Source organism: Cebus imitator, unplaced genomic scaffold, assembly GCF_001604975.1.
Source record: "Cebus imitator isolate Cc_AM_T3 unplaced genomic scaffold, Cebus_imitator-1.0 Scaffold553, whole genome shotgun sequence".
NCBI classification, from domain to species: domain Eukaryota; kingdom Metazoa; phylum Chordata; class Mammalia; order Primates; family Cebidae; genus Cebus; species Cebus imitator.
Genome location: NW_016107868.1, coordinates 229,706 through 244,457, shown reverse-complemented (window position 1 = coordinate 244,457; position 14,752 = coordinate 229,706). Strand labels below are relative to the sequence as shown.

At 41.8% G+C, this 14,752-nt stretch overlaps 1 protein-coding gene and 1 pseudogene across 1 annotated transcript in view; both read right to left on the bottom strand.

Annotated features, from left to right (window-relative positions):
* Positions 1–10,708, bottom strand: part of NAA35 (N-alpha-acetyltransferase 35, NatC auxiliary subunit) — an 81,992-nt gene extending 71,284 nt beyond the window's left edge. The window contains exons 1-2 of the mRNA XM_017515609.2: positions 10,591–10,708; positions 9,590–9,718 (exon numbers count right to left, since the gene is read on the bottom strand). Coding sequence (XP_017371098.1) covers positions 9,590–9,718; positions 10,591–10,708 — 247 coding nt within the window. The remainder of the gene's footprint in view (positions 1–9,589; positions 9,719–10,590) is intronic.
* Positions 10,709–12,839: 2,131 nt separating this feature from the next.
* On the bottom strand, positions 12,840–14,396 carry LOC108293948 (annotated as a pseudogene).
* Between the last annotated feature and the right edge of the window lie 356 nt (positions 14,397–14,752).

Genomic DNA, 14,752 nt, shown 5'->3' with positions numbered 1-14,752 from the left:
TCTGTCTCAAAAAAAAAAAAAAAAAAATTGGAAGATCTGCATAACTTAACTGAACCAGTATTTTCCAAATGACAATGCATGTTACAAAATCAGGAATGGATTAAAGAGTCATTCACTGGAGTATCAAAGAGGAATATCCAAAATTATCTGACGATTCTTCCATTTTTCAACTACATATTTGGTGAGGTCAGATTTACATCATATACTTCAATCAAAACATGTGGCAACAGACTGAATTATAGAAGCAAATATGAGCATTCAGTTGCCCTCTACTATGCTAGACATTAAAGTGATTTGCAAAAATGTCAAACAACTCTACTTTTGTAAATTATTTTTTGTTTTGGAAAATACAATAATTTCTCAATAAAAAATGTTACTTATGTTAACATGCAATGGGTTATTTATTTATTTATAGATGGAGTCTCGCTCTGTTGCCCAGGCTGGAGTGTAGTGGCGCAATATCAGCTCACTGCAACCTCCACCTCCTGGGTTCAAGCAATTCTCCTGCCTCAGCCTCCCAAGTAGCTGGGACTACAGGCCCACGTCCAGCTAATTTTTTTGTATTTTGGTAGAGACAGGGTTTCAGTGTTGCCTAGGCTGGTCTTGAACTTCTGAGCTCAGGCAATCCACCTGCCTCAGCCTCCCAAAATGCTAGGATTATAGGTGTGAGCCACCACGCCCGGCCCATCATTGTTTTTAAATGAATATTTTTAAAATTTCTCAGTTTTAAATTCTAATAAACATCTACAAAAGTATAATACTACAAAAAGTATAATAAAAATCTAAAAAAGTATAATGGGGTCGTAAGACCAAAAGTTTGGAAACTGCTGTAATATTCTATCATGTATCAGGGTAAATCTGGGTACCAAAGAGCTTCATCAAATTTAGAAACACCCCACAGATCTAGAAGCAAATCAATCACTCGCGGCCTTGGTTTCCTCATCTGTAAAATGAAAGGTTAGACTAAATGACTCATAAGATTCCTTAGAACTTCAGTAATCAAACTGGGCCCAGTGGCTCACACCTGTAATTTCAGCACTTTGGGAGGCCAAGGCGGGCGGCTCACATGATGCCAGGAGTTAGAGACCAGCCTGGCCAACATGGTGAAATCCCATCTCTACTAAAAATACAAAATTAGCCAGGTGTGGGGGCACATGCTTGTAATCCCAACTATTTGGGAGGCTGAGGCACGAGAATTGCTTGGACCCAGGAGGCAGAGGTTGCAGTGAGCTGAGATTGCACCATTGCACTCCAGCCTGAGCAACAAGAGCAAAACTCCATCTCTGAAAAAAAAAAAAAGAATCTCAGTAATCAGCTCTGTCACTATTAAACTTTGTAAACAGTAAACTTAAGAATTTACTCGGCTGGGCGCAGTGGCTCACGCCTGTAATCCCAGCACTTTGGGATGCCGAGGCGGGTGGATCACGAGGTCAAGAGATCGAGACCATCCTGGTCAACATGGTGAAACCCCGTCTCTACTAAAAATACAAAAAATTAGCTGGGCATGCCTGTAATCCCAGCTACTCAGGAGGCTGAGGCAGGAGAATTGCCTGAACCCAGGAGGCAGAGGTTGCAGTGAGCAGAGATCGCGCCATTGCACTCCAGCCTGGGTAACAAGAGCGAAACTCCATCTAAAAAAAAAAAAAAAGAATTTACTTACTCACGAAGCAGAGTACAAGCACCCCACTACATGAATGACTGAACACAGAATCATGATTTGTATAGCACTATAGAATTGAGTAAACTGGGCCTTATCCAACCAGGCAGGATTTCTCAAAAAATTTAATGAGAAGGATAATGTTCTACATTGTATCAGAGCAATGACATCAATACACATCATGGAGTCTCTGAACAACTCCCCCATATACTATTAAGAGAATAAGAGTAAAAAAGACAAATACCTTTTTAGTATTAAACCACCAAAGAGTTTCAACTCTCCATATCCTATAAAATGGTCTTGGAGATCCCAGCAATTTTAGACATCACCAAACCACTGAACTAAAGGTAACATTATACACACACACACACACACACACACGCGCGCGCGCGCGCACACACATTGTTGCTGTTGTTTTGTTGTTGCAGAAAAGTGATTTATTTAGGCAGAGAGAGAAAAAGGAGAAGGAAAGAGAAATAAACAGCTAGCTCTCACGCTGAATGAGAGAAAGAAAAGCCACTTTCACACTAAGTGAGAAGGGTTCCCAAATGGATAAAACTAGAGAAGGAAAACTCCCCTCACACTGAGTGAGAGAATCCAGAAACATGGAATCCAGGAGAGGAAAGACAGCTTCCACACTGGGTGGAAGGGAACCCCAGAGGGGAAATCCAGGAGGGGAAAGAGAGCTCCCACTATGTGGGAGGGGATTCCAGAGAGCCGGAAATCCGATATATATTTAAAGTTACTTCTACTTTTATGTTAAAGCCTTAAGTAGTCTCAATAGTATACAGCTTTCACCACTCAGAGCAAAGGGAAAAATTCGATATGAGGAAAACTGGACTCAAGCCATAGTTGTAATGATTCAAAATTAAAAATATGACAGCAGAAAAGTGCAATGAAAGATTTGGATGATGAAGTTGAGGAAAAAAAATATGAAAAATAGGGGAGAAAGGATAAGAAAAAAATTCAGAGGACAAGTCTAGGAGACTCAATATCCAAATAACAGACATTTCATAAGGAGAGTAATAGGAAAAACAAATAGGCTAATTCAAGGATGCTTCCTAGAACTGAAGCCTTAAACTGAAAAGGCTCCAGACCACTTTCATACATAACTTTTTAGGATCTTCTGTTTGTCCCCTGCTCCAGTTCCAGACACAGGGGACAAGCAGGAGATCCTAAAAAGTTATGTATGAAAGGTATCAATGCCAGGCACAGTGACTCACACCTGTAATCCCAGCACTTTGGGAGGCTGAGGCTGGTGGATCACTTCAAGTCAGGAGCTCGAGACCACAGTGGCAAACATGGCGAAACCCTGTCTCTACTAAATTAGCTAGGAATGTGGCAAGCGCCTGTAATGCCAGCTACTCAAAAGGCTGAGGCAGAAGAATTGCTTGAGCCCGGGAGACAGAGGTTGCAGTGAGTCGAGATTGTATCCAGCTTGGACAGCAAGAACAAAACTCCATCTCAAAAAAAAAGGAATAACGTAAAAGAAGGGTATCAACATATAACTTTCACGTGTATCAGAATGTCATCAGATTTCTTAATAGCAAAAGATCAATGGACAATGCCTTCAAAATTCTCAAAGGTACCCAGATACAATATCGGTCAAGTGGGAGGACTGAATAAAGACATTTTCAGATATTAAGAGCCTCCAAACATTTTATCTCCTATGCACTTTACTCAAGAAGATGATAATGACGTCCAATCATAACAAGGGAGAAAAAGACACTCCAAGCTGATTATGAAAGGAAGATCTCAGAATGACGTTACACACTAGGTACAAAAAGCAGGAAGCCTAGATTGCAGTTAAGAGGACAGAGAATAAAGTTCTATAAGGAGATGAAACCAACTGGATCTCCAATGAGTCTGAATGTCTTAAGGAGATTTAGACAACTGGTAAAGAGTCTGAAGTAGAATTAATGGTAAGTACACCAATTTTTGGGTAAAAATTTTTTTGTGCAAAATAGAAGAACTGTGCAGGAAAGAAAAAGTAGTAATAGTTTTTTACTCCTTGGCTTAGCTATGAATATCTGCATATCCAGAGTGTAGCTACCTATAACTTATATAACTTAACCCCTATGGGGGTTAAGTCCATAGGTACAGCCTAAACTGGGGACAAAGAGAATTGAATAGTAGTAATAAAAGCATGCTACCCAAAACCATAAAGATAAATATCAAAATAACCAACTAAAAGGAAGAACGCGGTATCTTCTACGGACTCCTTTTTTATTAACTAAAGCTCCTAAGATGAAGCAAGATACACCATAAATTATTAAGGGAAAAATCTGATAAGATGCATTCAACACTGCAGAAGAGTATCAGGTGAATCAAAGGTCCCATTCACACTGCTTACTCTTATGTCAGTGCCAATTGTTAAGGGTGTTAAGTCATCCAGTATTCATATGTTCCTGTCCTGAAGAATCCAGGGTTAGAGAGGTTAAATGATAGCCGAAACTTCTTGAAAGTAATCTAAATACAGTGAACTAAGCAGCATTATTGATATTTTGAGGAGAATAATTATTTGTGGGGGCTGTCCTGTGTGTTGAATGGGGAGCAGTATCCTTGACATGTACTTGTTAGATGCCAGTAGCACCACCTCACATACACTGTGACAATCAAAAATGTCTCAAGACATTAACGTCCCCTGAGGTGAAAAACCACCCCCAGTTGAGAACCACTAATCTGAAGTGATCCATAAATGCCAGTGCTGGCCATGTCACCCATGTCCCACCTCTGATAACATTCTAGATAGCATAAAGCAAGGAAAACAATTTTACATGTTGCCTAGATCTTTTGCCAGGACAATTTCCATCTAACCATCCTTTTCCTCTTAGAATAAAGTGCTAACAAACAGTAAATTCCTAGAACAATGATTCTCAAACTGGATTCATGGATGAGGGTGTGGGAGGCAAAAAAGATGTCACTGAAAGTTTCACAAAGAATTTTTATTTTTTCCATAATTTTAAAACTATGTAATCAGTTCAATGGTAATCTTTTTTTAAAAAAATCACAGAATATTCCAGATCACCTAGATAATAACATTATAATCAAGTATCAACATAATTTCAGTTTCCATGCTTGTGGTTCATAATTATGCTGGTTATAGGCAATCCCCAAAAATGACAGCATTTAATGTACTACAGTGGTTCTCAAACTTCTGTAGTCCTAGAACCAAATATTCTCCAGTTCGAGGAAACATGGCTTTAGAATTTTCATTCATTCCTAAAACAAATATACATATTGAGCACCTACAAATGTTCTAGGTGAGAGAAGATAGAAAAAAAAGGAAGAGCAACAAGAAGCTTAAGCATCCCAGGTTTTACAAGAGGCAAGACAAAGTGTAAAATGAATTTTTCTAAAGTACTAAGCAGGAACTGAAGATGATGAAAGAATTTGGAAGGCCTTAACCAACAGTGCTAGGAATAAAGACTGATTATGGAATAATGAACAAAGCCAGGGATGTCCAATCTTTTGGCTTTCCTGGGCCATAGTGGAAGAATAATTATCTTAGGCCATATATAAAATACATTAACACTAATGATAGGTGATGAGCTTTATAAAAAAAGAAAAGAAAAAAAAAAATCTCCTAACATTTTAGGAAAGTTTACAAATTTGTGTTGGGCTACATTCAAAGCCATCCTGGGCCACATGCAGCCCTTGGGCAGTGGGTTGGACAAGCTTAAACTAAGCCATCAAAGAGAGAAGAAAATGGAATGAGAGGATGGGCCCATATCCTCCTAGACTAAAATATAAAAAGAATGGAAGTCAGCATGGCAGGTTTTGGATTACTTCTGGGATCCAGATACTACTGGTGCCATCATCCTAGGACAAAATGTTGCTAACCACAGTGTGGGAGAAGGGAATCTGGTGGGCAGCAGAAGGAGCAGTGTATGTTACATGATCATTTATGTTTAAGTGAAATTTCTAAGTTCTGAGTTTATAATTCAGAACGCATCTAAATATGGAAAACCAAATAGTATATGAAGATCAGAGACTTTTTACAGGTAGAAAATGAGATGGTTTAAATTAGGCAAGGTTTCCTAGAGAAGGAAAGCCTAAAAGCTTTAAGGAAAGCCCAGACGTTTCCTAGTGAAGGAAAGATTCACTTTGCGAAGCTGAGGTAAGAAGATCCCACACTTTGGGAGGCTTAGGTAAGAAGATTCCTTGAGACCAGGAGTTCGAGACCACCTACGTAACGTGACGTATCTACAAAAAATAATTTTAAAAAGCCAGGCATACCACATGCCTGTAGTCTCAGCTACTCAGGAGGCTAAGGTGAGAGGATTGCCTGAACCCAGGAGGTCAAGGCTATCGTGAGCTATGGTCACGGCATTGCATGCACTTCACCCTGGGTAACTGAACGAAACCCTAACTCTAAAATGAAAAAAAAAAAATTTAATTTATAAATTCTTTTTTAAAAAAAGAAAGTCTAGAGTGTTATTTAAAATAATTACATATCTCCTATCAGGCAAAACAATAGTAATGGTGAAATTACAATTAATTTAGAAGAGAAAAAATAAGAGCCTCAAGAGTAGTTATAGGGAATGTGTGCTACCTGCCTAAAAGGAAACAAAAGAAATCATGAAAGGTAAAGGTTTGTATTTGATTCAGGACTTTGAAGAGCCACTAAAAGAATACGTACAAATGTGCATGAAAAACAACTTCGTCATCAGTATGCAGACTATTTTATGGTACTAAAAAAATCACCAGAGTCTAGCCAAATGCCATTACATTGTCACCAAAGAGGAGAGATTCCTGCAAGTTAAAAGAATGTAATCACATCTGTCTTAAATTTAGTTTTTAGAAAGCCACTAGAACAGAAGACTAAACCATAATCAAGACTACAAATCTGATTATTTCAAGAAAGGAAAACCAATACCACAGGATCAAGAACTGCCAACAGTCATTAGTCCTAAATCTATATATGAAGATTAATTCTATATCAATTTTTTTTAAGTTCCAAGGATACCTCACATTTTTGCCACTTGACACAGTGCAAGAGCTAATTATGGAAGAGTTAATAGGATGGTATGATGTTGGCCACAAAATGGCATGCCACCCCCACTCTATCCACAGTGGAGCACAGATTAAACATCATCTCCCACTCAAAGTTCCTTCACAAAGAAATAAGTCTAATTTATGATTTAAGTCAAAGGCAAGTCAAAACATCTCTCCCACCAGTATTCTAAACTGCTTTCTTGGGTTCAATTTTTCTTATAATCAAAAACAAGTAGAGAATGTACATATGAAAGCAAGCGACATGACTAAAATTAAGAGGACCTCTAAAGTCATATTTCATTGAGACTAAATTCTGCAGACCTGTGGTTTTCAAATTGTGGTACACAACCCTGGGTGAACATCAAGTCCTAGGAGATTCAAAGACACAGAATTAAACTTTGTACAGCTGTCTAATCTCAAATTAATGTGATGATGTGAGAAGCAATGAAATGCGTTTCCCTCAAACAACAAACATGTTGTAAAATGCAAACTTTTCCATGAATTTCTAAGATAAAACAGGAAATCACAAAGATATCACGTAGCTATGAACAGATATTTTGAACTCCATCCATAAGATTCAGGAAGGAGAGGTTCAGAAGTAGTATATGTGTTCACTCTCCTCTGCTGTCACCAAGGGAAAAGTTTAAGGAACACATCCTCTCTCATGTTTCTTTCACCTCTCCAGCAACATGAATTTGTTCTCATCTGTAACCCTTCTAGTCCATTCTCTCAAGGCCTAGTCCATGGCCTTAACACCCCAACCTGGACTGAGTGCAAAACCTTGTCTAAGATTACAGGCTTTTTTCATCCTAATCCATCATAAATTATGCTGGTAGATAAATCTTCTATGTTTTCAACTCTAAACAAATACCTTGAGTAAAAACAGTTACCATCATTGAATGCTACTATAGATTCAGTACTTTGTATTCACTACCTCATTCAATCCCCAAAATTCTCTAAAGTAGAAGCTCTGCTTTCCAGAGTAGAAAACTAAGACTCAGATTAATTAAACTTCAAGGAAACTAAACAAGCGACAGAGATGGGACTCCAACCCATACCTGACTATAAAGCTCACCACGTTACTGAGAAGCTAATACAGAGTAGCTTCTACAGGGTCCAAGCCATTGTACTGATCATCAAGGGGAATACACTTTCAATCTTATGCTCAAATCCATTAACAAACTCCTACTGCCTAGAAAAACAAGCTCAAACTAAAAACAAAAATAAAAACACACCAATGGCACTAAAGACCCTCTATAATTCCCAGCATTGAAAATTGTTCTGTAGCCAAGCAAAATTATTTACTGTTCTCCTAACATAAAATCCTCACTGAACTCTGACTCATACAGTTCATCTCAGTCTAGAATCACTTTATTACACCTACCCTTACAAAAACCTGCTCTCTCCTTAAGGCCCACGCCAAGCCAAATAGCCTTCAAAAACATTCCCTATTTGGGTTCATAATGACAGCCCCCTAATAGAGATTCTTAAAATCAGTGCAAGGTGACAGGTATAATCCACTCAATAGTCTAAGGTCTCTGAACACAAAAACTACACTGTAACTTGACACTTCTCTCTTCCTTAGATAGACATATATGGGCAGTCACCCAATCCCGAGTCTCATGTTCTTTCCACTGTCTCACTAAGGCAATAAAAAGTGATTGAACTGGACATGCATTTCAAAACAAAGGGTGGCACAAGATTTATCATTTTGCTTATACTTAGCTGGCTCCCTTTCCACCTGCAGCTGCCTCAAGTCTTTACTCCTCCCCTTCAGAGCACTATTAAAACACCCCACCTATCATTGAAAGACCCAAGCTGCTTAAGACAATAGAAGCCATCAGGTGTGAATTCCTTCACCAGTCCTCCTCTGTATATTTCTAATATACCTTTATAGTCATCCTAACTAGTCCTTCCTGTCTCAGTGTGTCCCTATGCTTTTCCCCAAGTTAATTTCTCTACCATGTCCTTCATCTCATCCTCTCTTTAACGTTCAAGCTCTCATTGCAGTATTTGTTCCTTTCTCTTGTTCTTCAGTCTCTCCATAGGCTCTTTCCCTTCAACCAACCAACATGTTCATTTCTCCGATCACCGATCATTTACTCCTATTTATTGAATTTACCATGTGCCAAAAACCGTTCTGTGTACTAGGGTTACAGAAATGATCTCTGCCCCATGGAGCTTATATTCCAGCGAGTGAGACTGAAAATAAACAAGAAACAATCGAAAATTATGGCTTGTGAAAAAAAAAGATAAGCTGTATGAAGAAAATAAAAAGTGACTGAAGTGGAACTGCAGAGGAGAGAATGAGTGGTTGTTTTGAGGTCCTCACCAGGGAGGTAACACTTACGAATTGTGTGAAAGCAAGGGGCAACACAATTTAAGAGAGAAAACAAAAAATGCAAACACCTGGGAGAACCACCTTGGTTGTATCACGAAGAAAAAAAAGAAAGACCTGTGACTGGAATGTAATAAGCCTGGCACATAAATGAAACCTGAGTAGCAGGCAGGGACCAGATTTTATAGACCATGGGGAAGGAGTTTGGATTTTATTCTATCTGCAACAGGAAGCCACTGGAGGATCTTAAGAAAGAAATGATGTGATCTGATCATTCTGAAACCTCGAATATACAAAAATACTACCATCTTTTAGATTAACAAACTATTTTCTACAGTTAGAAATTACTATGTACTCTCTAACCTGTTGAAGAAAAATTCAATTTTAAAAAACTGCCTCAACATCTGTATTTAATGCTATATCAAATATACACTTGCTTTAAAATTAGAGGATACAGGAAAAAGTGTGGCTAACAAACTGAATAAACCACACTTACCTGTTGATTTCATCTAATGAGGTAAGTTTAGAAAGCACAATCATCATTTTATTTTACCCCTCCCAGATACTGAAGATCTTAATACAAAAATCAGACTCACCTCGACAAGCTTCTTCAAAATCTTGGGTAATGTCCACCCAGTTTGTATTGCTTTTTTCCATTTTTTCTGGCATACTGAGCTCCCATCCTGAATCATCATCATCTACAGAAGCTTTCATAACCATTATGCCTGTAAAATTAATACTGATGTAAGAGAGAGGATGTAGCTTTCAGGACAAGAGTATTTGCACAAATGTGTGTTTGTTTCAGAAGGCGATGAGTCTTACTAAACTCTTTAAGCAGAACTCTTCTGAGTCTAAAGACAAGTACTGCAAAGAATAACCTTAATGCAATCAAATCCCACGTCAATTAACACTCCTGCTGCTTATTTACTATCAGCCCACCACCCTACCAGGGCCCATAACCACTTTGCCTTCCTATTTAAAAGCAAAAATCACAAACCATCTCACCACTGGCCCGAAAAGAACAACTCCAAAGCTTCCAACTTTCACTACTAGCTAGCCACAAATGACCAAGGCACTACTCAAGGTCCCTTCTCGCAGCCCAGGACCCCATGCAGCAGCTACTGAAGTCAATGAAAGTAGCCCGTCACCTGGCCAGAGCTCGCTGGGACCTCTCCCGGCCCGGCCCACAGCCTCGTCGGGCAAAATGAGGAGCAGGCGCGCACCGCAGGGTCCTACTGGCCGGGCCTAGGACGGAAGCACACCTGAAGCGGACACCCGCTTCCCTTCCGCCCCGCCCGGGTCAGCCCGGCCCAGCACCGGTCCCACTAGGCGCGGAAGCAAGGACAGGGCTGTCGCCGCGCGAGAGGGCGCGCACGTCCGGTGCCCGGTCGTCGCCTTGGTAACACCGGGAAGGCCGGGGCCTCGGCACACAACAGGCACCTGGGAGCCCGCGGCTCCTACCTGACGCGCAGCGAGAGGGCCGGGGCCGCAGGGTGACCTGGGGTCCCCAGGGTCCGCCACACGCGCAGGGGACTGCGGCTCTCGGACACAGGAGAGAGAGGGTCTCAATGGCTCCGCAGGGGCGGTCCCTACCTACTTCTCCCGTGGTCACCCGCGCCGCCACGCACCGTCCGGACCACGGAAATAACGACGCCGCCTCTGCCGCCGCCGCCCCCTCCCCTCTCAGCCCTGCCCGAGAGGCAGCGTACGCGCATGCGTACGCCCGGGGCGTGCGACCCCGCCCCCTCCCCCTTACTCCCGGGGACTTCGCGCTCCCCGGCCACACCCCCTCCCTCGCCAACGCCTCCGTAGAGCCGATGGCGGCTGCCTTCTCTTCTCGCGAGATTAGAGACGATCGCGAGACCGGAAGTTACCTTCTTTTTACCACCCTCGGTCGGAGTCCAGGGTAGTGGGCGGTTCCTGGAAAGAGGCGGAGCCCGGAGCCTCAGAGCCCGCCCCTTCTGCGCTGCCCTCTGGGAATTTCTTAGAAAGGTGACGCGAAGACTGAGGGAAACCGTGGAAGTGTGTATTGACCTTAGTGGTTGCGAGCACGAAGGAGTAGCCAAGCTGCCAACAACGTGCTACTGCTGCCTGACAACGGATTTATGTTCCTATACAGCGCCTGGGAGTTTCCTGAAGGAACATCGAAACAAAATATCTGCAAAGTCAAGCCAGACATTTAATTTCACATTCTCACGTTTTTGATTTTTTAAAATTTATTAATAAAATTATTTTTAAAATGGGTTACATAAATAGACTGGCACAGGTAAGAAGCACATCTTTATCACCACCTGTTCTTTAGAATGGCCCAAAATTAAAAGATAATACCAAACGTTGGTAAGAATGCAGAGCAACTGGACCTCTGGTATGTGGGTGGTGGTAATGCAAAATGGTACAACCACTTTGGAAAACTTACAATCTTTTATTACAATGATATACTGGTTGTATGATCCAGTAATTGCCTACAAATTTACCCTGGAACAAAAGTATATATTCATACAGAGGCTCGTGTGTTAATGTTCATACCAGCTTTGTTTTGTTTTGTTTTTGTTTCTGTTTGAGATGGAGTGTCACTCTTGTTGCCCCTGCTGGAGTGCAGTGACATGATCCGGGCTCACTGCAGCCTCCAACTTTCAGGTTCAAGCGATTCTCGTGCCTCAGCCTCCTGAGTAGCTGGAATTACAGGTGTGTGCCACCACACCAGGCTGTTTTCTGTATTTTTAGTAGAGACCAGGTTTCACCATGTTGGCCAGGCTAGACTAGAACCCCTGACCTTGGCCTCCCAAAGTGCTGGGATTACAGGCTTGAGCCACCACATCTGGCCCAGCTTTGTTTTTAATAATCAAAAACTAGAAACAACCCAAATGTCCATTGGTTGTTGAATAAACAACTTGTGGGGTATCTATACAACAAAATGAATATAATTATCACTAGGGATCAACTACTTGACATACAAGATGAATGAATTTCAAAAATGTATTGAGTAAAAGAAATCAGGCCGAGCACGGTGCCTCACGCCTGTAATCCCAGTACTTTGGGAGGCTGGTGGGTGGAGAGGTTGGGTTGGAGACCAGCCTGACCAACATGGTGAAATCCTGTGTTAGAGACAGAATCCTTGTTCCTAGGTACCACAAGGAAAAATTAGCTATCTCAGCAAGGCAATTTTACTTTCTGCAGAAAGGGTGCTCCCATCAGCCATCTTGCCATAGGAGTACAATAACAAAGGAAAGGCAGGCTTACTTATTTCTTACGCATAGGGTCCTTATTGCTGTGTCCAATCTCCATTGGTTGGAGCCAGACATCACAATCTAAACTGAACCCAATTGGCTAACAACATTTAACTTTTCTAAATAAGTAAAGGCAATGGAGAACAAAGGAAAAGAGGAAATCTAAATAAGGAAGGGGCATAGACTGTGAGCTGGGATATGCCTGTGAGCATGTCCAGCACAAATATCTTGGTTAAAGTACAAGGACATAGAATGTACTATGTGCCTATAAGCATGTCTAATAGCTACATAGTATAGGGCTTAACAAAGAGTTGTTAGGAAAAAACAAAAAGGCTTTAAAGTTAGCCTTTAAAACAAACTATTATTTTTAACATTTATTTTTATTATTATTTAACAAGGGAAACTTTGAAGAGGAACTTTTTGCTTTCTACATCCTGTCTATACTAAAAATACAAAAAAAAAAAAATAGCTGGGCATGGTGGTGTGTGCCTGTAATCCCAACTATTTGGGAGGCTGAGGCAGGAGAATTGCTTGAACTTGGAAAACGTAGGTTACGATGAGTCAAGATCATGCCATTGCAACTCTAACCTGGGCAACAGAGTAAGACTCTGTCTCAAAAAAAAAAAAAGAAAGAAAGAAAGAAAAAAGGAAAGAAATCAAATGCAAAAGAGTATGATTCCCCAAGTGAGACCCTGAACTCTTAAAAGACATCTATAGTGACAGAAAACAGATTAGTGGCTGCTCAGAGCTCAAGAAGAGACTAACTTGGATAGAGCTGGATTTGAAGTGATGTAAATAGTCTGTTTTTTGATTAAGGTAGTGCCTGTGTGGGTGAGTACATTTGTAAAATTTCATTGAAGTATGCACTTACAATGTGTACATTTTATTGTTTATAAATCGAACCTCAATAAAGTTGGTTTAAAAAATAAAAAATGCTTATGTCTCTTACAGAATAATGTATTTTTCAAGGGCAGAAGGTTTGCCTGTTTAATGGAAGCTGTGTCCCTAGGACTTAGGGCAGTGGTCGGACAACTTGTTGTTGGCACCCTTAACAGCCAGCAACCCATGCTGCTCGGCATCTGCGATCATGGCCTCCAGGGAAGCTCTCTGGCCTTCAAGGCCCTCGATCTCAGCCTGGAGCCAGCTGATGTTACTGTTACTCTTGGATATCTCAGTCTTTGTACTCCACAGGTCATCCCCATGCTTCCCAGCCACCATCTGCAGCTCCTCATACTTGATCTGGTACATGCTCTCAGCCTCAGCCCAGCTGCAGTTGGCAATCTCCTCATACTGCACCTTGACCTCAGCAATGATGCTGTCCATGTCCAAGGAGCGGCTGTTGTCCATGGACAGCACCACAGATGTGTCTGAGATCTGGGACTGCAGCTCCTGGGTCTCCTGTTCATACAGCTGCCTGAGGAAGTGGATCTCGTCAGTCAGCCCTTCCAGGCGAGACTCCAGCTCTATCTACCTTGTTCATGTAATCTACCTTGCTCATGTAAGCTTCATCCACATCCTTCTTGATGAGGACAAATTCATTCTCCATCTCTGTATGCTTATTGATCTCTTCCTCATACTTGTTCTTGAAGCCCTCCACCAGCCCCTGCATATTGCCAAGCTCCACCTCCAGCTTCAGCTTCTCCTGGCCCAGAGTCTCCAGCTGCCGCCTAAGGTTGTTGATGTAGCTCTCGAACATGTTGTCCATGTTGCTCCGAGCCATCTTCTGCTGCTGCAGGAGGCTCCACTTGGTCTCTAGCATCTTGTTCTGTTTCTCCAGGAACAGTACCTTGTTAATGAAGGAAGCAAACTTGTTGTTGAGGGTCTTGATCTCCTCCTTCTCCTCGGTGTGCACAGCTTGGATGTTGGAGTCCACCTTCAGGTTAAGGGGGGCTCAGCAGGCTCTGGTTGACCGTGATGGATGGTGGTGATGACTCCCACGCTGCTGGCCCCACCATAGCCTCCACCCAGGCCACCCCAGAAGCTGCTGCTGCCCTCCAGGGTGAAGCTTGAGGACCTGATGTGGGCACCGGACCCACTTGTGTAGGAGCGGCTGCTGGAGACCAGAGGTGGACACCTTGTAGGACTTCTGGGTCACCCTGATGGACATGGTGGAGGCAGGCGGGCTGAATCAGGTGGAGATTCCAGAGGGAGTGGAGGAGCTGCCTCTTGAATTCAAAAGTTTTTATAAGAAACTCCTCTCATCTCTGTAGTAGATTGAGTAACTTCTCTTATTAGTAAAGCTGTTTGTGCAACATCCCTTATCTTAGGCAGCTGTGGGTATGTCTCTAGGCAAGCACAAAGCGCCGCTTCCCTTTTTTGTATAAGTGTGGGTTTGTTTTAGGTAAGCACCCCCACCACTCCCTGTGCAGGTTCCCACCATGTATATGCCTGGAAAGGGAAGGAAACTTTCTCCTGGGAGCTTGCTATTTATATAACGAACAAAAGGCTTCTGTGCTGGACCCTGTCTGCTTATCTATCTGCATGTGCAACCTGAGTTTTTTTTCCTAGGTTGTTTTATTTTTGCCTGTTGCT